General features: G+C 40.2%; 1 protein-coding gene across 4 annotated transcripts in view; it reads right to left on the minus strand.

Moving 5' to 3' along the window:
* Positions 1 to 1,651: 1,651 nt before the first annotated feature.
* KIAA1328 (KIAA1328 ortholog) overlaps positions 1,652 to 20,913 on the minus strand; it is a 172,547-nt gene continuing 153,285 nt past the window's right edge. For all 4 annotated transcript variants that reach the window (XM_015653627.2, XM_033520435.1, XM_015653629.2 and 1 more), the window contains one exon: positions 1,652 to 4,927. In XM_015653627.2, coding sequence (XP_015509113.1) covers positions 4,714 to 4,927 — 214 coding nt within the window. In that variant the 3' untranslated portion in view covers positions 1,652 to 4,713. The remainder of the gene's footprint in view (positions 4,928 to 20,913) is intronic.

A 20,913-nucleotide genomic window follows, 5' to 3' on the forward strand; every position in this document is an offset into this window, starting at 1 on the left:
TTTTGGTGGATACCTCCAGTATCTTCTGCTGTGGGCAGTGGTATAGGTCACAGCCCCTCGGAGATGTGGTACTAAACACAGTTCAGCACAGAACCCACAGCAGGCTGTGGAGGGAGGCAGATTGGCTTCCCCAGAGCTGGAAAACTAATCCAGCTCCCTCCCAGCCCATCCTTTTCCTGCAGTCTGGATGCTCTTCCACCACACGTTAACAAATGCAGGAGTCCTCAAGCAAATGGCCAGGCCAAGTTGGGTTTCTTGCTGTTTTTGAGCTGAATTCTGCTTTCTAACACCCTAGTCAGGGATCACCATGAAAGCTCTGCTACACAGCTATGCCAGATATGCTCGAGGTGGATGTGTCTCAGCTACAAGGAGTCAAAATATTGTAAAACATTTATTGTCGCTGTGAGCAGACAAGCCTTCCAATGATGCAGGGAGTAGGCTGGGATCAGGAGAGGCATTTTCCAGAGGAAAGCCAACCAGTCAGAGCAGACTACACTGCTTCTGCTGGTTTAAATCGCTTCATTCAATATTCTGTGTTGTCTTATGTAGCATGCAGTTATGTAAATTTATAAATCATACACTAATTAGCACACAATTTCATAAATTTAGTAACAGTGAAAAAGGAGGTTTCTAACTAACCAGGCTGTGCTCTCTCCCCCACAGATGGTACAAATTCAAACACAGCCTGGAGGTCGTATTTGAGAAAATCTCTGCTGCAACTTCTAGAGTTTAACCCCAGGCTCACATGCACTTTCAAGGGCTGTCTTTTGGATATCTCAGGCTCAATCTCTCTGAAGTGTAGCTAAGCCCTTTTCTCTTTTTCCTTAACACCAAACTTCCACAGCTCACTGGATCACTGCATATTTTATTTGTTTATTCTGATTTTTGCTCTCCAGTCTCCTATTTTTCAGCCACCTAAGTCACTATCCCTTGCAAGCAATTAAGTTCAGTCTGTGGCCTGGGTTATACCCAGGTTCTGCACAGTTGCTCTCCATGTGCTCTGGCCTCCCTGTCCAGCTGCTCTAAAAGGGAGATGCTCAAGTTAGGTCAAGGTAATTTTCTTCTTTCCCTCATTTTCTATGCCTTAGACAGTAGCTCCTCAAATGCAGGACCATGATTTGGAAAAGGGTATGGAGTCATAAGGCTCTTATGGGAACTAGTGTTTGAAAACATTTCTCACTTTAAGATACAAGCACAAAATTTCCCCTCATCAGCTTATTCTAGTTTAACAACTCATTTCTGCCCTCTATCTCACTCCCACTTCATCTCCATGTTTGGTACAGTTATCTGCCTTGCATCTTTGTCCTTTCTTGCCTTCACCTCTATCCTTTCTTCCTTATTCTTAATTCACTTTTTTGTCCCAAAGCATGGGACAAAGCATGAGTGCTGGCTCTCCAATTCTCTTCTCCTTTATATTTTGAGACCTCTCTTTTACTTCACACTCCAAAGGAGGCCTTGTTCCTTCTCACAGTAAGACCCATGTCCTGGAGAGGAAGAGAAGACTTAAATCAAGTTCTTCATGTATCTAAGCAAACTGGAGACTCACAACATAATATGATGCGATGCTGTGGAAAGTGGAACACATTATCAATGGCAGTATTGACATCTTGGACAAAAATCAGAAGATAAGCCAAATAAACGTCTGGAACAATAAATTAAAACCCCATATAATTTATTAGATGAAGACCTCACATACACATATAAATACATGCTCAAGATGGGATTCAGCAGCAAGACTGGAAAGGCTAGAAATGAAAAGGATGCGATTATTACATCTGTGATGTGCAAGGTGCACAAAAGCAGTAACTACACAAACAGCCAGCAAATGTGTGTGCACGAACCATGTGGGAAGGACACAAACTGAAGGTGTGGGTAGGAGCCTCAGCAGCACTCATGTTACTTACAAAGCCTCATGGAAGACACAGCCTGATGTATAGCTGAAGGATATTCACTGGGAACGCTCTGAACAAAGTCTATGCTGGACCAACTCCCCAGCAGCAGCTCCCTGAAGCTCAAACTTAAAAGGACATTGTCACATCATTGCTTTTGCTAGTTTAATTTTTGCATTTCCTCTACTGTTTTAGCAGATGGAAAACAATTCCCCTCCCAGTACCAACTACTGATTTTGTCCTTTCCTATTTGACAATCATTGATTTTTTTTTTCTAAGGCTATAAATGTTTTAATAACTTCAACTTTGTAGTGCCTCATGGCAAAATATCTTTGCTTGCACTGACTGCTAAACACTATTCCTAATATACAGCTGATAACTAGAGCACGAGCCAGCTTTATAAAAAATTATTTTCCACAAGGTCTACAAAATTAATAGCTTTTGTTTCTTTTGTCCACATCTCATAGAGAGTTAAAGCATACAGCTCTTCACCCATCAGCCATTTCAACCATCTCTTACTGGAAAACTTTGCTTCACAAAGGTGTGCCCCCTGAGTAGATCTGACTGATGGACAGCACCTTGAGCATAGAGCCCACAACCCTGACAATGTCCTTTTAAAAAGAGCTACAACCAAAAAATACAGATTCAAGCCAAAAGTCACCTTCAGAAGTAGAATTTTTTATGGACTAAGTCATCATAAGGAATCCCAAAGCAGTTAAATATTGGCACCCACAAAAGAATCAAAGAACAGAATGCTCCCACGAAGTGTTCTCAACACAAAGGCACCTTTCAAGAAATAGACATGTATTTTTTGCTGTTTTGAAAGGTCAGTTAGCATTTATCAGAAAAAGCAATTAAAGTTTCAGTCAAACTGGAAAAGAGACAAGAAGCAATTGGACTGAAATCAGAGAACTGTTTCTCTATAAATGCCAACACTTAAAAAAAAAAACCACCAACAAAGCTAAAAAAACACCATGAAACAACCCCAAACTCCAAGATCTATGTGACAGTTATCCCCAAATTTCCTGCTGGTCCCTGTACATTTTTCTCTTCTTTTTCCTCCTTTTTCCTGCCCTCTTTAAGCAGCAGACTACTCAGCCAAGAGAATAAGAAAACTTATGTCCCCACCTGCTCTACCTGGGCTAGGGCACGGAATACATCTTTGGGGCTCTTAGCAGGAAACTGGGCCTGCACAGGCTCAGAGAGTAGAACAAGGGGGACATTAAACAGCAGATGGACATATTCCAGAAAACTGTAATACTTCACTAAAAGCAGGACAGACCAGGCAGGGACTTTCCACAGCAGTAATTTTCTGGTCCAGCAATGTTGCTTTCCTCCTTTAAACTCCTCCAAGCAGCTTTTAAAATTCAGCTGGGATGCACAGAAGGGATATCACCTAATTTATGATTAAGACTGGGCCTGATTGAAGCAGCCCAGAGTAACCTGAGGTTCTTCTTCCCCTTCATTCTCCTTTTGTTTCACTGATGGAGCATGGTGCTGCCAGGGGCTGCAGGGCTCTCATCTGAGATCCACTTTGCAGAGCATCACACATTGCACAGGACCAGCATGAGGAGACAGGCAGCAGTCATACCCCAAGCATGGGTACAGGAACTCAACCCAGCCATTAAGATAAGCAGGGTTGCCTAAAGAGACTGTCTGAAAAGCACTACTGGCCCATGAAGTCATGTTTAGGAGCAAATGGCCTAGAACTTGCCCTTACTGGATCGATTCTACCTTTCCCTCACTGCAATTTTACTGTGCAAAATGAGTATTTTAGTCTCATATTTCTAGGAACACATGCCGGTGGCTACTGTTACAATAAAATATGAACACTGCATTGTGGAGAAAATGACCATTAATCCTGTAATGTGCAGTCATTTTTACCAATTCGGCACATTTCTTTAAATAACCAAGTACATGCAGTAGATGGAAATGCATTTAAATAAACTGAAATAGATACAGCATGAATAATTAAAGCTGGCAGGAAAGTGTGCATTGTGAGCTGCTAGTGGAAATAATTACTGATTTGTCTTATTTACAGTGAAGCCTGGATGCAAGACCAAAATAGTGCAAGTTAGTGAAAATGTCTTAAGACTGCTCTTATACTAGCACTACTAAGCATTTAATCTTGAAAAGTAGATCAAATAGGTTTTGGATCTCTACAATGTCTGACTCTATTCTGCTATTTCAGGGTTACGTTACCCAGCACATAAACTCTGTCAAATAGCACTGATTTAAAGAGGAATATAATTCAAACCTTTGCCTAGTACATCAACCTGCAACATCATCTATTAACATTATCAGACATTGTAGAGTTGAGCTTACGATATATCCCCTAAAAACTCAGCGTGTTAAATATCAGAATGTTGAAGGAAAAAGGAGATCATAAAATCAGTGAAGAAGTACTAAAGTGCTTGTACCTTTATAATATGCCAGGTTTTAAATAGACTTGTTTAATTAGAAAATAATCTACTTTGAACATGCTGGTTCTTGAATGTTAGGCAGTTCTTGCAAACTGCTTTAGAGCCCAAAAAATCGATAATGAAATACACTTCCGATATAAGGCTGGCAAAAGTGTGACTTCAATCTATTAGAAAATGTTGTAGATTAAAAAAAATATGTTATTTTAAATTGATTACTTGGCACATGAAAAGTCTAGGAAAAAAATTAACACTTTCTGATTGGTGTACCCCAACAATATACTTGCATCATGATTACTAAACCCAAAATGAACCTGGATGCTAATTAACTATGTTTTAGAAGAGGGAAAACAAGCCATGATCACTAAAATAATTTAAGAGTAGCTGTGGACCAAGGAGTTCTGTCAAATGAAGAAGATCTCCTCGAGGAGGCGACTCTCCTCCAGCTCATCCGCTCTGCTCCTGGGGCTGCAGGGGGTCTGGCACCAAGAGGACAGCCTGTGGCTCGCACAGCAGGGCGTCTGCTTTCTGTTCCTGTCACAGGGTTCTTGGCAGAGGTGTCCCGGAGCTGATACTGGGTTCATAGCTTCTACCAGGTCAAGAAGAGAGGCTTCGTACCTACAGAAACACACAGAGGAAACAGAGCTCTATTAAGATCACAGCACCATGCAGGAAATGAATCCAGTTTTCCTGCCTCCATAAATCAGACTAGATTTGCCTGACAGGGGCCACCAGCACAGAACAAATTTTGCTGTATGGACTCCTGTCAGTAATGACAACATAGAGGTACGGAAAAAGAGGCAAGTAAAGCATGGGTGCTCAGGTTTTTTTAGGCTGTTTCATCAGCTTTTCCATTTGAGATGTGTAATGTCTTAGTGGTACCCTGGAGAATGAACACAGACCTCAGAGAGATGACAGCCAAATACACCAAACAAGGCAGACCTACACTGGTAATGGTAAAGGTAAAGTGACTTATACACATGCTGCACTCTTTTTATTTTTTTACCTTTTTTTTTTTGAATAGACCTCTACATTTGATTTAGTTTCTCAGGGATTTGAGAACAGCAGGAGACTTTATTATTATTGCCACAAACTACATGTGCTTCCTGTAAATCTCTGTGTACTATATGGAGTCTGTCTGGTGGAAGCACTGAAGGAATAGAATCTAAGCAAGACAATACAAAATCAACACTTGAGGCACCAAGAGAAAAGGCAAAGGTGCTAAGCATCACTCAGGCTGTCCTTTAAGTGCAAGTACAGACGTGGGGGAAGGCAGCAAGCCAATGTGATCTGGTAATGCTGAATAACGGGAGGTATTTGAGACAGGGACTTCCCATTAATATTCACAGGAGAAAAGACTTGATCTAAATACCAGTGCAGGATTGATCATTACAATATATTTCCTCCTGTCCAATTTTAAATGTCTTAGACAGTACCATTTCCACTGCTTCCCTAGGGAGCCTGTTCTCCAGTGATCTCTCAGTGATGTGTAAGAGATATCACTCCAGAGTTTTACCCCAAAGTCCCTTTGTTCCATGCTGTTGTTAGTACCAAACAGCCTGATGTCCCCAACTCTGAAGTGATTCACACATTCAAAGACTCTTATGCACAAAACATTATTCACATTATTCATCCAAATGAAACTATCAGCACAGGTGATTGGATCCATAGGACATCTCTCTTATAAGCAGAGTTCACCTATAGTGTAAGAAAACATCTCAAGCTGTTCTCCGCTTTGAGAAAAGCCTCCGTTTCTATTTTTGTGACTGTAAAAGCCTAGAAAGACTAAGCAACTAAGAAAGCTGGGAGAGGTTTCTGAACTCAAGATGGAATGAAAAATTCTTAAGAACAAATGTTTACAGTAGCTTATGGATGTGAGAGATTAGCAGTGGCCAATGTACCTCCTAGACTCCCAGCTCTGCTGTCCAACAGCCTTGCGCAGCAGCAGCAGCAGGTCAAAGGTTTTCCTACCCTGAACTAGACATGCCATGAAAAACACCCTTCTTTATCTCCATGAGTAAGTGCTATGTCCCATCCATCATCAGAACACTGTCACAGAATCATTTAGAATGGAAAAAAACCTCCAATACCATGGAGTCCAACCTTTGGTCACTGCCCTGCCAACCAGACCACAGCACTGAGTGCCATGTGCAGTCAGCTCCTGAAAGCCACCAGGTATGGTGACTCCACCACCTTCCTGGGTGCAAAGCTCATTCCAGTGCTTGACATGACAAGTTACTTTGTCCATAACAAAATAATTCATTGTTACGTTTGAGACACAGAACTACTCCTTCAGCTGAAAGGAATTAGCAGTACTGATGGGTTGTATACCAATATTAATGGTGACTACTTTAGTTACACTATAAAAGCTGGTTTTTTTGTCAATTTTTATTGTTTCTTCCAATCTGATGGTCAATGTAATTTCTAATACAGTCTGACTTGGCATTAACACGTCGCAGGGCTCTCTCCTGTTTGACTACAGATTCTTTTATTTTCCTGCAGATGTGCTAGCTTTAATCTCACTCACAATCATAAAGCCAATTTTAAAATTTCTTTTCTACATTTTAAGCTTGTCTACATGTCTTTCTATTATCTAAGTAGCAAAAAATTAATGGCTCAAAATGAAAAAAATACAGCTTTTCTTTCAATTTGATTGTGGCTATCTTGTTTGTGGCTAGCCCTAAGCAAACATGATGTCTTTTAGCTACCCTAACCAAAATGTTCAGAAAGATGTGGAGTTTTGGGTAGCCAAACCAGATAATTTTAGAGAAATCTGTTGTTTGTAGTAGCATTCAGAAAGTACCCTTTAAAAACTGAAACTCCTCAAAGGTATCTCCAACATAAAATGGAATAAGCTGCACTGATAGCAAGAACTAGTGCACAGATATATGAGACTTTTCACATGGAGAAAGTTTAAGACTAGACTCTATATAGATACACACATATGGTTTGAACCCCAAAGAAACCCAGTTAACACATACACTGCTTTCATTAGCCACACCTAAAACTTCTTTTTAGATTAATCTAGTCTAGCATACAAATGCTTATCTCCTCTGACGGTAGTGCTATCATAAAATTTCAATTTCTCCAGCAGCCACATGCAATCACAGATTAGGCAGGGGAAACCAAACCAGCCAGTGCATTTACAGCAAACGTGCAGGCCCTAGATTTCAGCAGTACCTTCGAGTTCATTTCTTCCGCAAGTTTATCTAAGTTTTACAGCATTTCTGCTATCAGGAAGGCTAAATGATTTGGCAGATTACATGCGCAGCAAATAGCAAAGATTATGTAAAAGACCAGGTGTTGTAAATCAGTCTATTTGACACCACAGTTATATATGCAATAAAGTGAATGAACTCTGCTAACAGAGCACTATCTGATAAAGAGAATGCTCCTTGCAGGTATTTAGTGTTTAATCCCAGGATAATGGTTTGCCCTGGTTTGTCTAAGTAACATCAGACAGCATCTGGCTGGAGGCAACAGAGTAGACATAGAATGGTTTGAAACTTGCAAAGACAATTTTCTCATCATTTATTTGTATCCTAATATTTAAAGAGACAGTCAGAATGCTTCAATACTGAAATGCAACTTTCTCTAAAACCAGGGTATGTATTCTTTGCATTACTTGAATAAAAACATAAGTAAAAACAGGCTCCACCATTATGATTATAATAAGACTTAATAGCTTCAGTGAAGTCAAAGCTACAGGATCAGCCACCCAAGAGTCAGAATATTTCAAACAGGAAAACGGATTTGGCAAACTTGGCTTGTGAATAGTGAATGCTCTTTTATAGCAAACTAAGGGCCAAGGGCCCCCTTGTATTGTTCCTGTTTCCAGAGGAGAAAAAAATCCCAAACATTCTGCAGAAGTACCAGCACTGTACATTAAGCCACATACAGAAATTCCTCACGTATAGATGTTCAACCAAGCAACCAAATGTCTCATCAGTGATGGTGCTTACGCACATTTTCTTTGATATGTTTTGCCCTCCCAACAGAAGGAAAATAGCATGGGCAACTGTCCCTTTAAGGATGGTGATAATTCAGTCTGTCCTCACTTTTTTTGGTACATTTGCCAGTGCTCTGGAAGGTCACTGAGCAAGGGGAGTACAACCCAGATTCTTGTTATTGGATCCCTTGGCGCAGATTAGAATGAAATATCACATAATCCAGTGGGTTGAAATATACTCAGGTTCGGTGGGAATGCCCAGGTACCTCCCCTGAGTGGAGGAGAGCTTTCACTCCTCTGGTGGAAGGTCCCAGAAATGAGTCTGGGGGCACTCAGGGAGATTTTGATAATTTGTGATCCCTTCTCAAGGACTGCCTCTCAGTTAAGCCAATAATTCCCTATCAGATCTTCCCCAGGGGGAAGGGGGCAGTTTAGCAACTGAGGGAATTATGTAAGAAATTAGCATAGCAAGAAGCACCATCTCTTACCTTGCAGGATCCAGGCTGTGATAGTTCACCTCTTCTGTCTCATGCAGACTAGCATATGCACACCCAAAAACTTACCTCCTCCCTTGAGAGATTCAAACCTGGCCTCCACAAAGCACCCTGGCACCTCCACAAATGGGCAAATGTTATGAGTCATTAATCATTAATAGTCCAGTCTCTCATAGCATCTCTGCAACAGACTGGAAAATAATCTCTTTTTTTGACACTTCCCCCATGTATACTTTTTCATCTAACTTTAATGAGCTTGAAAGTCTGCATGTTTCATCATGGGAGAAGAAAATTTGTAAGGTCTACAAGTTTGAATTAGAAGTCTAACTATTTAGACAGATAAAGTTTGGGGAAAGTAATCTTTTAAAGTCTCAAAAAAAAAAAATCATCAGGATACAGAACACCAAGAACTTGTGTACAAAGCAGAAGGAAGGCAGGGCCATGGTAAGAGGATAGAGATGAGAGTAGGGAGACTAGACCACAGTAAGCTTTGAAACTCTGCTTTCAATAAAAAGCTTTCACCTTTGTTTTTATTCTAGAACATAAACTCCAAACACAGCTCACAGAGCAGCACAGAGATGCCCGATCTGGGAGGGTGGTACCACTGCAATCCAGCTGGTATAGCTGGGTCAGAGCAGAACTGCAACCTAAGTAGCAAAATCCACCCTGGTCAGGCATTGCACAGTGCTGTGAAAGCATTCCCTTCATCTCCTCTGCATTACTAAAACAGGCTGCTAGAAATTTGTCTCCTCAGCCACTAAAACCCCTTTGGAAATTTTATTAGAAACTCAGCATTGGCTCTTAACTAAATAAGTATCTAGTAGAGTTTATACACTCTTAATGTAAGAAGAGTTTTGTCATCTATCACTCAGATAAAAGGAAACATCATAAACCATTATGATTAAGAACAGATCATTAACCATTCACATTTTAAAAAGCAAAACAAAAAATAAACACAAGATGGCACAGACCCAAATCCCTCTTTCCCCAGTGTGTCTTTTGCACTGCTCATGCAGTAGGAAGAGATCTCTCTGAAGACCTACAGGTGAATCTTACTTTGTCCCATGTTTCCAAACTGAATGGGAAGGAAGGCTTTCACATTTTTATGATGAACACACAAATATGGCTGATGCTCTGGGAACCATAAGACCACTTATGCCCAGGATGGTTGGTAAGAAACCACCTGAAACCACATGGCATTTCTTCTAATAAAACCTACAGGGCAATCAGAGCCCAGACAGTCCAACAATGTACAGTACCTAAAAAATGGTCAGATTATACACAAGTGATAACTGTGCAGGATATTAGAAAGAACAGTGCTCTTGAAGGTAACCACAAACCCTACTTGCCTCAACTGGATGAACACTGATGTTTATTTATTCAGATATTTGGGATACGCCAATGGATTTTAAATTTTTGTCTATTTGCCACTGCTTGTAAAATATAATATATTTCTTACACACTGTCCAATTTTTAAACTACACTATTGTATTTTTATATCATGCAGTTCCATTTAGCTATTAATAGCATTTGTTCCTTCCTGAAAAAAACCCAATACAATTTCAAAGAGTTTGATATTTGAAGGAGTGGGAATCTCCTTATGAGGCAAAATAACTTATTAGAGTCATAAATACTCTGGCATTAAAATATATGTATATTACTTTAAACAAGCAGTGTCAGATAATATTTGATCACTATATTTAGAGACATCTTTTCATTTACAGTCTCTGAAAATTTATTCTTCAACCATAAACATGTAGAAAACACATGGAACGTCTCTTTGCAAGGTGATGGCATTTCAACAAAGCATACTGGCAATACAGTTTTTTAGCTGTATAGGCATACTTTATTTAACTGTATATACCAGAGGAAATAATAAGGTTTATTTTTATACTACTGCTTATATTTTCAACATAAAGTTCAAAGTGATTTACTAATGTTACATGAATTGCCTTTGAATTACGGTACAGTATTGTGCCTAAGTACAAAGCCTAACAGTATTTTGTATTCATAAAACACCACCTGCCCCCAAGCACTTTACAAATGCTAAATACAGCTAAAAACACATTCAAGGGGTAGGGAACAGACCCATTTTACAGAAAATTAAACAGTCTATTGTTATGATAGAGCAAATATCAAATCACTGTTTGACTGGAACAAACAGGGCAAATAAAAGCAGACAAAAAAATAGATGCACACAAGAAGTGGCCTGAGCAGTCAAACAACGTGAAGACACCACACTAGTGATACAACCTGGGGTCATATGTAAGAAACAGCTAATCACCCACACCCCAGCTAACCCACGGGTGAAGGGAAAAACTCAATCCAAATTGAAGGGTCCTAAGCACTTTCTGCCATCTTTAGTCTGGCATCCACAATTAAAGCATAAGGGATGAGAGATTACCTCCATAGCTTATGCTTTCAACATCCATGTACCATCTCCCTGTCCATAAATTTGCCTGTTTTTTCAACCTGCAGTTTCCACCACATCCTGTGACAGCAAACTCAAGAAGTTCACTATCATATCATTGGACTACCTGAAAGAACTTAGTATCAAAACACACAAATTTATTTGGTCACCCAAGAGATTTTGCTGTTCACTTCTCACTTCAGGCCACTGATGAAGAACCAGCCCAGTGAGTTCCTGGGAGATCCTTCTGCTAATTCTAAAAAATTAAGTCACTTTACTTGCTATCATTTAATCACCAGTAAATTCCTAGAAGGAACTGTCCTCCAATCCTACAGAAACTCAATTTCTTTAGCAACTTTTGGTGCAGAACCTTGGCAAAAGCCTTCTGAAAGTCCATAGGGCTGAGATAATACCTCAGATTTTTTCTTCCCCACTCCCAACTCTGTGAGAGTAATCCAAGTTTTAACCAGCAGGCTATTTGGCCCAGGAAACCAGAAATGAATATGTCAATGAACATTAGAGGCTGGTTGGGTAGGAAATAAAAGCTGAGAAAGAGAAGCTGAGAAAGAGAAGCTGATTTTGCAGTCATTCCCTGAAAGGCGACATATCAGGATAAGGGAGCTTGTCTTTCATGTGTGAACTGCACCTTCAGTGACCAAAACACACCCTGGGGGGACGTTCCCATGTACTGTCAAGACACCAAAAGAGTAAACAAACACAACACAGTGAAGGACACTTCATGAGGTTGAAACATTAAAAGAAGGAACAAGATTAAATTGAGAATTAGAGACTAAAGGACTGTGACAGCCTGAGATTCCTATTTTACTTTCTGCAGGCTGGAACTCCAAGCAGATACTTCACTGTGGGATACAGGAGGAGCCAAATTTAACAATGCTATATATGTAATTTAAACGAAGTCCACATGGAGACATACTTCTCACCTGCAATAGGTCTGTATCTTCCAAAAGCATTTCAGAGTTTCTTAATTCTTAAAGAAAAAGATCAAACTGCAGAATATTTCAAAGCAATTAAAAAAAGATCTGAGCCTTTTATTTAAAATATATCATACAATGTAAAACAGAATATATTTATACAGTGTCCTCAGCAAGAGCCTCCTGGAGTGCTATAAAACCCACACCCACGTAATAGAGAGCTTACACTATCAGAGAATTTTAGAGAGCTCTCCAAGGCAGTATTCACAGAATCATAACCTAGAGAAGGAAAAGACTTATTAGATCATCCAGCCTTCTCCCTGCTGACAGAACTGCTCCCTACAGTGTGCTTCCTCACATTTGTTGCTAACAATCAGCCTCTCGCTACTCTCCTTGGGAAGCCATTCCACAGCCAAATATATCTCATGCTATCATTACCATTATTACTTATTTATGGGCCACAGTATAACCTAAAGGGCCTTGATCAGGATCAGGGGGACCAACTCTAGTACCACTTGTAAGAACACTCCTCTCTCCAAAAGAGCACACAGTCAAAAGAGGTAAGCCAAAGCCCAGTGGGAAACATATACCATTAAGGAGAACAGAATGGCATGGGAAGCACCACAAATGTTCCATGAATTTTTGCTTCAGAGTTTGGTGGGAGGTAAAGGTATGTGTCACGAATAAGAACATCTTTCTGACAGTCACCTAGAGATAAACAAAGAGGATTTTCTTCCTCCAAACTTTACCCTATTAGTTATGGCTAAAGATCTGGCACGGTACTGAGAAATCCATCTTCTTTTTTTCATGCAAATACACCTCAAGTATTTAAACAATGTTACATTTTTTCGTTCTGCTCCAGTCTCAGTCAACATTTATCTGAGCCACATGTATTTTAATATTCTCTCATAAATCAATACCTCCAGCATTGCAACAGATTTTGCAAATCTCCTTCCATCTTTGACAGTTTTTTCCAGTAAGTAATCACCCAGAAATAAGCACCATATCCCCTTGAGGGGCTGCAGAGAAACAGAGAGGAGATCAGCTCCCTCCAGCACCCACCCAATGTCTGTGTACATTCAGCACTTCTGCTGCTGCTTCCTTGCTCCACAGGTCCCTCCCTTACCTGTAGGTCTTGCACAGCAATGAATTCAATGCCTCAGTTTCTGGGGTTTCAAACAATTTTCACCAAATTGTGAGGAAAGCAGCATCAGAGATTACATCCCTTCCACAGGAGAATTTGGAAAGAAGCAGCAGAATTGATTAACAGCATCACAGGTCTGCTAACTGAAATGTGCTGTGCTCGGCAGTGTTCTGGGACAAGCCTCCCTCCCCAGCATGGCGAAGAGTAGTAAAGAGCTAAAGAGGACTTGGACTTGAAAGAGGCTGAGGACACTGGTTTGCCCCCGGCTGGTTTTACACCATGTAGTGCTAGTGCTCTAAAGGACACCAGATCCAGCAGCATCTCAAAAAAGTTGTGCCCTGAGGCAGGGCTGATAAAGAGATTTATTTATTTTTTTTCCCCCCCAGTTTTCACCCTGCCTTCACCTGTGATAGCATCCAAACAGCTGTCATTACTGAAAGAGGAGTTACTGCTGTTCCTATTCCTCCTTGCTACACAAGCAGGACATTTTTCACTTCTCTGCTCCCCAGATACCAACACCCTGCTTTCCTCACCATTCCACACTCCTGTCTCACTGCTCCCAGTCCAGTTAACCTACCTCTCTGCTGCTGGTAGCTCAGCCTTTGTTATTTCCCCATCGGACTAAGATCCTGCTGCCCTGTTACCAACCTGCCAAATACAATTCAAAGTACTGCTTCATTGTTTTTGTCTCTGTGTGTTTTTAAGACTAAGAATAAGAAACACCACAGATCATTTCTTTTAAGATATGGCTGCAGGCTGCAGCTGAATTGGCATAACTGAGGTTGTAATAATTCTGGAAAGGGGAGGGTGAACAACGAGTGAGTGCTGAGAAGTAAAGAAACCTTTTAAATCAGATCTGCCAGTGACAGAAGAATAATTTAGAATGAAGTTTTTGTACAAAAGAGAGAAATTACAGAACCAGGTAACTACCACAGAGTTTAACAACCACCTTCTGCAATCACTCTGTTTGTATTGTCCTTCTCTCCCCTCCCACACAGCCGCTTCTGTGTCATCAAGTCTGAAAGCTATTCAGATCAGAAAATGAACCTTGGTGTATGTACAACACCTGGGGCCCTGATTCTGCTGTGATATTACATAACAACTGTGCACTTCAGAGCACACTTAGCTTTTATTCCTTTTAAGCACTCTGTCATCATAGCACATCTTCAGCAAGATCTTCACCCTTTATTGTTCTGGGCCAAAACTAAGCTGTCATCATCTTTTCTGCCATACTTCATCCTCCTACATCTCCTGCCTTAACAGCCTTTCTTTTCAACTTTTTACTAGTACAAATTTGTCCCCAAGCATCCTTCCCCTCAAAGCAAACTCTAATTCAATGAATCATCTTCAAAATTGTGCCTTTTCTTTTATAATGTACTAAAGCCTCTGACAAAGGGCTCCATATGTAAGTCACGGTACAATCCTGCACCTCCCTCTCTGCCAGTCTCAGTGCTGTTCCTCAGTTTTGATTTCTTTTCCACTCTTCATCTCTTCTTCCTAGCACACTTTCAGCAAAGCTGGGACTACCTCACCCTACAACTTCGTGGGTATTAAATAACTACAAAACAATTTTAAGGGACATGGCTTAGGGGAAAAAGAATGTGTATAAGAGACAGGTATTAAATAACTACAAAACAATTTTAAGGGACATGGCTTAGGGGAAAAAGAACCCCACCACATACAGCCTGCAAAGTCTATCACAATTTACATGGATTAGCAACCTCTCTTTTTCGCAAGCTGCCAGATAATAAATCAACTTTTTGCTTCAACTGTACAGTCAAGTGGGAGATATGCATAGTTTTAGGTCAAGCATTTATACCCTTTTTATGATTCCAAAGTTTCTTACCTTGTCATTTAGTTACTGAACTGTGAGCTTTCATTGACTTTCTAACCATTGTGGCAAGAACTGCGAGTAGCTGTGCAAGATTTAAAACCTCACTGAGCAGAGGAGCAAAATCAGACTGCAGTAATTTTAAGTATATATTGGGGTGGAATTGTGACTGTATGGAAGCCAATGGAAGTTCTGCCACCATTTCACTGGGGTTAGCTTTCTTCCCTGCCATTTTTTTGTGCTGGGCTGTGTAAGTATTTCAAGCTTTCTGTTTTGCACCCTGGAAATAAGATGGCTGGACAAATGCTTGGAAGTAGTTTATTCTACCATTCTATTTTCCTTTTTTTTCCCTACTATCCTGGTAAAATATTTTACATGCAGTCAATTTCTGTACCTAAACAGCAATTCTTCTTGTGGTTCTGCATGATCCTTCCTCTCCTGCTTGTCAGCTTAATTTCTTCTGCTGTGGCATGGAGTGTGTAATAGCAAATCTAGCACTCAAATTCTTCTGTTTCTTAATTATCTCTGCCCTGTCAGCTATATCAGTGAAAACAAGTTTGCATTAGACAATTCAGATACAAGTAAACATCAAATTGTGATGATATAGAGTCCTGCATTACTGTCATTATGGAAAAAGCTGTTTCAGGGAGGCTTAAAAAATTAAATAAGCCCAGCTCTTCTAAATGGTCAAAAACCTAAGGATATCTAAATTATTCTTCAATATCTTAATCATCCAGGAGAATCATGATCTTATATAATGGCCATTTTAAATGAAAGGTTTGCTGCTCTGCACGGTTACCACTTCCTTTCTAATTGTGAATTAAAGTATAATTTAGGGTGGCTGTATGCCAACTTGACTAGAAAAATTTAGACAGTAACTCTGGTTGAAAGAAGGGGGGGGGGAAGCAGTTAGATTTCTTTAAGTAATAGAAAATCACTCACAAAGTTGTACTTTAAAACAAAACACTAGAGCTTTAACTTGACAAACTGACTTGAATTAAACCACAGAAAAAAGTGCTTGCACTGTAAATCTTACAGGGCAGAAGTGATGGTAGGTTATCATTCTGTTTATTAGCACGCACTTTGGAGAGTTCAGGGCAAGTATGGATACGCATTCATTCCATTTTATGCTGCACATTACTGAAAACACATTCCTCATAAATAATTCATAAATGCATTGTCTGAAATTTCAGATTCCAAAAATACAACACCGTTTTCAACTTTATGGTTGCTTGGTCTTCAAAACAGGAACAGACAATTGGATGGATGGACTTCACAAACCTGATAAGAACCCATCAGTCAGAATTACGCTCCAGAGGTAAATGCAAACATCTCACAGCCTCTGATCCCTGGAAGCAAGGCCATGATGATAGACCCTGTGCTTGTGTTAGCAGTCTCTTAGCAGAGAACAGACAGGAAAAGAGAAAGGACAGAAGTGACCACATAGTGAGGTGTGACGGAGACCTAGTAAGTTGAAATTGGGTAGAAATCCAGAGGAATTTAAATTTAAGGTATATTAACAGTCAAAATACAAAGACTGAATATAGCTTGTCTTGCAAAAAGCCCATTTTTCAGACCAGACTGCACTAGAAATTTGATCTCTGCTTGTTGTTCTCAGCTGGTATCACTTTGTTTATGACAAAGTAACTGGCATCATCTTTAGCATAGCCACCTATACTAGCATGAGAGAGGTGAATAGGTTCTTGCACTTCATCTAAAGTCTAATTCCTTCAGGGAGCAAAGTGATCACAACACACAGAAGAAACTGAAGTATATTTCACAGGCTAGAGTGTTTAGGGTTTATATACACTGTGATTTTGTATCTTGCTGACATTATATATGTAGCTTATACTCAGTTGTTTTTTTTATCTTCATACCATGCTCAGAAGCCTGACATCAGATAGCAACTGCTTTTCAGCCAGATTTGCATTCACTTGCTCTGTACTACTTACCTCCCAGTGACAGGCACACACAGTTTTGTGTGTGCCCAGCTCCTAACAGAACAACAGCCCACTATCTCCCTGTGCACCAGCTCTTTATATGAACTCATTCCCTCCAATTTGCCTGAGAACAAACATTGCAACTGAGCTCAAATACTTGGCATCCCAGCACACTGACTGCTTGGGTGCAGACCATATGTGAAAAAACAACGCTCTCATAAAAATTGTATTCCACTACCCAACTGCTGTAAAACTTCCCACTCGCTGCTCCAGAGTGGAAAGACTGGGACTATCTGTCACTCCATTCATTTCCAGGTGTGCTGAACTCTCTAGGGTAATATTTAAATCAGCTGAGATTTCATACATCAAAGATGAGGATACATAATTCAAGAGGAGCCACTGAGATAAAACAGTAGCTGTAAAAAATACGGTGTGTTGGTGGTGCCTGGTTTAGCATGTCAAAGAGGGGCCACTGCTGGTGAGGAGCCGCACGCCGCCGGCACCGGAGCAGGTCGTGTGGCAGAGCAGGCACAGCCACTGTAAGCTTCACAGGGACACAGCCACTGAGCAGGTCTGGCACTGTGCAACTACCAGGTTGCAAGGCACCCTACAGGAAAAAACAGCAGTGAGGCACGGAGCACGAGGCACTCAGGCCCAGTGTCCCTTGGCTATAGTCATCACATGCTAACAACCTCTTTCAAAAACTTTACACAGGTGGTAGGTGTCCCACTGAGATAAATTACCTACTTTCAGCTGCTGAACAGATGGGCAGGGAAGTGAAATTTTAGTTTGTTCATTCCCAGCAGTAACTAGCAAAGATGATCTCGGCTGCTGCAGGATTACTTTTCGATAACCACACACCTGCGAACAGTCCACGACTCTGTTAGAAACTACATAAGGTCATTAATACAAAATACAAAATAGGGTAGGGCACTTAACAGCTCAAGAAACTGATGTTAAATCTCTCATTCCCATATTTCTCAGAATCTACTCTAGGCTGTGAGAGGCCAGAAAGTGTAGAGAGAGGGACCTCAACAGGCAGGAGAAATGGGCTCACAAGCATCTCACAACATGCAATGATGAGAAGTGCCTAGTCCTGTACTTGGGGAGGAATAACCCCAGGCACATGGAAGGTTTGACTGGCTGGAAGGCAGCTTTTCAGAGAAGGACCTGGATACTTGTCCTGATACATGGAAAATGAGAATATAATAGAAGCCAGCAAAGGCCAGAACTGCTGGAAGGTTGAGGGAGATTATCCCCCTTCTCAACATAGCACCAGTGGGGCACAGCTGGAGTGCTGCACCCTGTCCTGGACTCTTCAGTATAAGAGACATGGACCCAATGAAGATGATTAAGGCTTTGATACATCTGACACAAAAGTAAAACGTGAGAAAGCTGGGACTGTTCTACCTGGAGCAAATGCAGCACAGGGTGATCTCACCAATGGGTATAAATACTTGATATGGTGAGGAAGGAAGCTGGAGCTCCTCTCTGGAGAAGTGAAAGGACAAGAGGTAATGGGAACAAATTGAAATACAAGAAATTCCATTCAAATTGAAGTAAAAAAATTTTCTTGCTATGTAAGTGGCTGAACATTGTAAAAGACTGTCCAGAGAGGTTGTTCATCAACACAGACCAAAAGGGCAAAGACTGACTACCAAGGACTGGATGATGATCTACCACCCATGCAGTGCAGGCATGATACAAACAGGGAAGTTTAAAATACCAGTCAATGCCTACAAACCAGGAATCTCCAGGAACAAATCCAGCCATTAACCAAGGACTTCTGCCCAGAAAAGTTTGGACCTCATGAAAACCAGGATTATGAAAAACCTGATGATATATTTGAACAAGGGTTTTCCTTCCCTTACCCACATACTTCACAAAGTCATTTGCAACAATTCACATGCAAATTCATTGCAATGTAGCCCAAACCACATACATATCTTTTTTCTTTTTTAATAAGATGGTCATAACCACACTGTAAAAACTTTACAAAAAATAGTTTTAGTATCTCCCCTTTAAGCTTGCAAATATTTTCCTGGCAGAAGTCCTGAGCTAACTTTACAGCAAGATCTCTCAAAGGAAACAGAACTTTAAAAAAAACTCAAAAAAAAATACTCTACAAAATGAATGTGACCCAGGGACTTACCCTTCTATGCAACAACACGATCAGAGTGCACAGAGACAGTGAAGTCCGCAGGGCGTGAAATTAAAATTTTCACACAGATACAATGAAGTAATGATACAATGTTACAACCTTGGCACAAAAATCTTCTGGTTTGAGTAAAGTCAATGTCATGTGATGTTATGGTTTGTGCACTGGTAGAAAGGGTCTGCTGCTAAGAAGTTCATAACAAAACAGAAGAGGCAAAAGCAAGAAAATTGTACAGCTAATTACAATAGACCTGTACATTCGAGTAATTCAGACATCCCTTAAGATGCTCATCACAGTTGAATCTAGCTGTCAGTGCAGGCTGAGTTAAGAAAACACTCTTATATTTCATGTCTAGAAATCTAGATGCTGAGAGGCCATTAGGAGATAAGACAGAGATTGGCAAGGAAGGGGGAGGGAGCGAACAACTCTCTTATGAGGTCAGTTTGTTGCCTACAAACGAGGCAGATATACAGGTTCAAAATTCCAAGCATATGGATAAGAACAGGGATGCACAGAGCAATTAACAGAGTCAAGCAGAAGCTGGGATGAACAGCAGCTGGAGCACTGTTAAAGTCCTTCTAGGAATTGCTTCACCTGTTACTGTAAAAAGAAAAGGCAATGCTGGAAGAACACTGGCTCCTCAGCAAGGACAAGGTCATTGGAACAAGAGAGGAACTTGAAAAATTCTGGGCAGAACCAGGCACAGGGGCACAGACACTTTAGAAGACAGTGCCACATCAGAGTGGTCACCTGCAAAGCAAGCAACCTTTGTACTGCAGATACACCAACAGTCCCACAGGGAATCACCAGATACTCTGTAGGGAGCAGGAAGCATTTTATTTCTAAGAGTATGGAAAAGCCTCTCATAAATCATAAAGTTGATTTTACATTAGAATGTTTCACAGAGACCCAAAAAACTGACGGACATGCATGTACTCCATAAAATATATTTACAGGCCTGAATTCTGTGGGGGAAGAATTGGAATTCAGTAATACTGCTCATCTCAAACCACAGTTTTGTGATCATAGGCACAGAAGTTAATGCGTGTAAGAACTATTGGCAATTTATTTCCAGTAACCCTTCTGGAAATGTAACAGAGAAAGTCAGTCTAAGTGCAAAGGTCATTCCTTACAAGACAAGTTTCTCATCCTACCGATCCAAGACAGTACACACAGAGAAACATACAGCCAAATGTGACTTAATAAAAACTTCAAGTCTTCAGCTTATTAAATTTTTTTAATTTTTCTCATTTCATTCGAGTGATTTCATTAGGTTAGACTTCTTCATCTTTATTATAAAATAATCAGAACTGAAATGTTTCAATAAACCCAATTTCTGTTTTAAGTAGTAAAAGATGATTCAATGCAGATGAAGCAAAAATGAAAGTTAAAAGTACAATGACATTAGAGGCTTTGAGAATATACTTTAAAAGCTGTTAAATACATAAATTATATATTAGTACTCTAGAATGTCTTTGATTGTTTTTTACATAAAAGAAAGAACTGTATCAACAATTTTTTTTCCATAGAATAATAGAATAGTTTGGGTCAGAAGGGACTTTTTAAAGGTCATCCAGTCCAATCCCCTGTAGTAAGCAGGGACTATCTTAAACTAGATAATTGTCACTATGTTCTCCAGAAGTATGGAACAAATAAAAATACTTCAAAAACTTACAGGTGGGAAGAAACAAAGGTGAAAAACAACACTTAAGTCACCATCAATAAAACAGAGAGAGCTAACTTAGT

The sequence above is a fragment of the Parus major genome, chromosome Z (genome assembly GCF_001522545.3).
Source record: "Parus major isolate Abel chromosome Z, Parus_major1.1, whole genome shotgun sequence".
NCBI lineage: Eukaryota > Metazoa > Chordata > Aves > Passeriformes > Paridae > Parus > Parus major.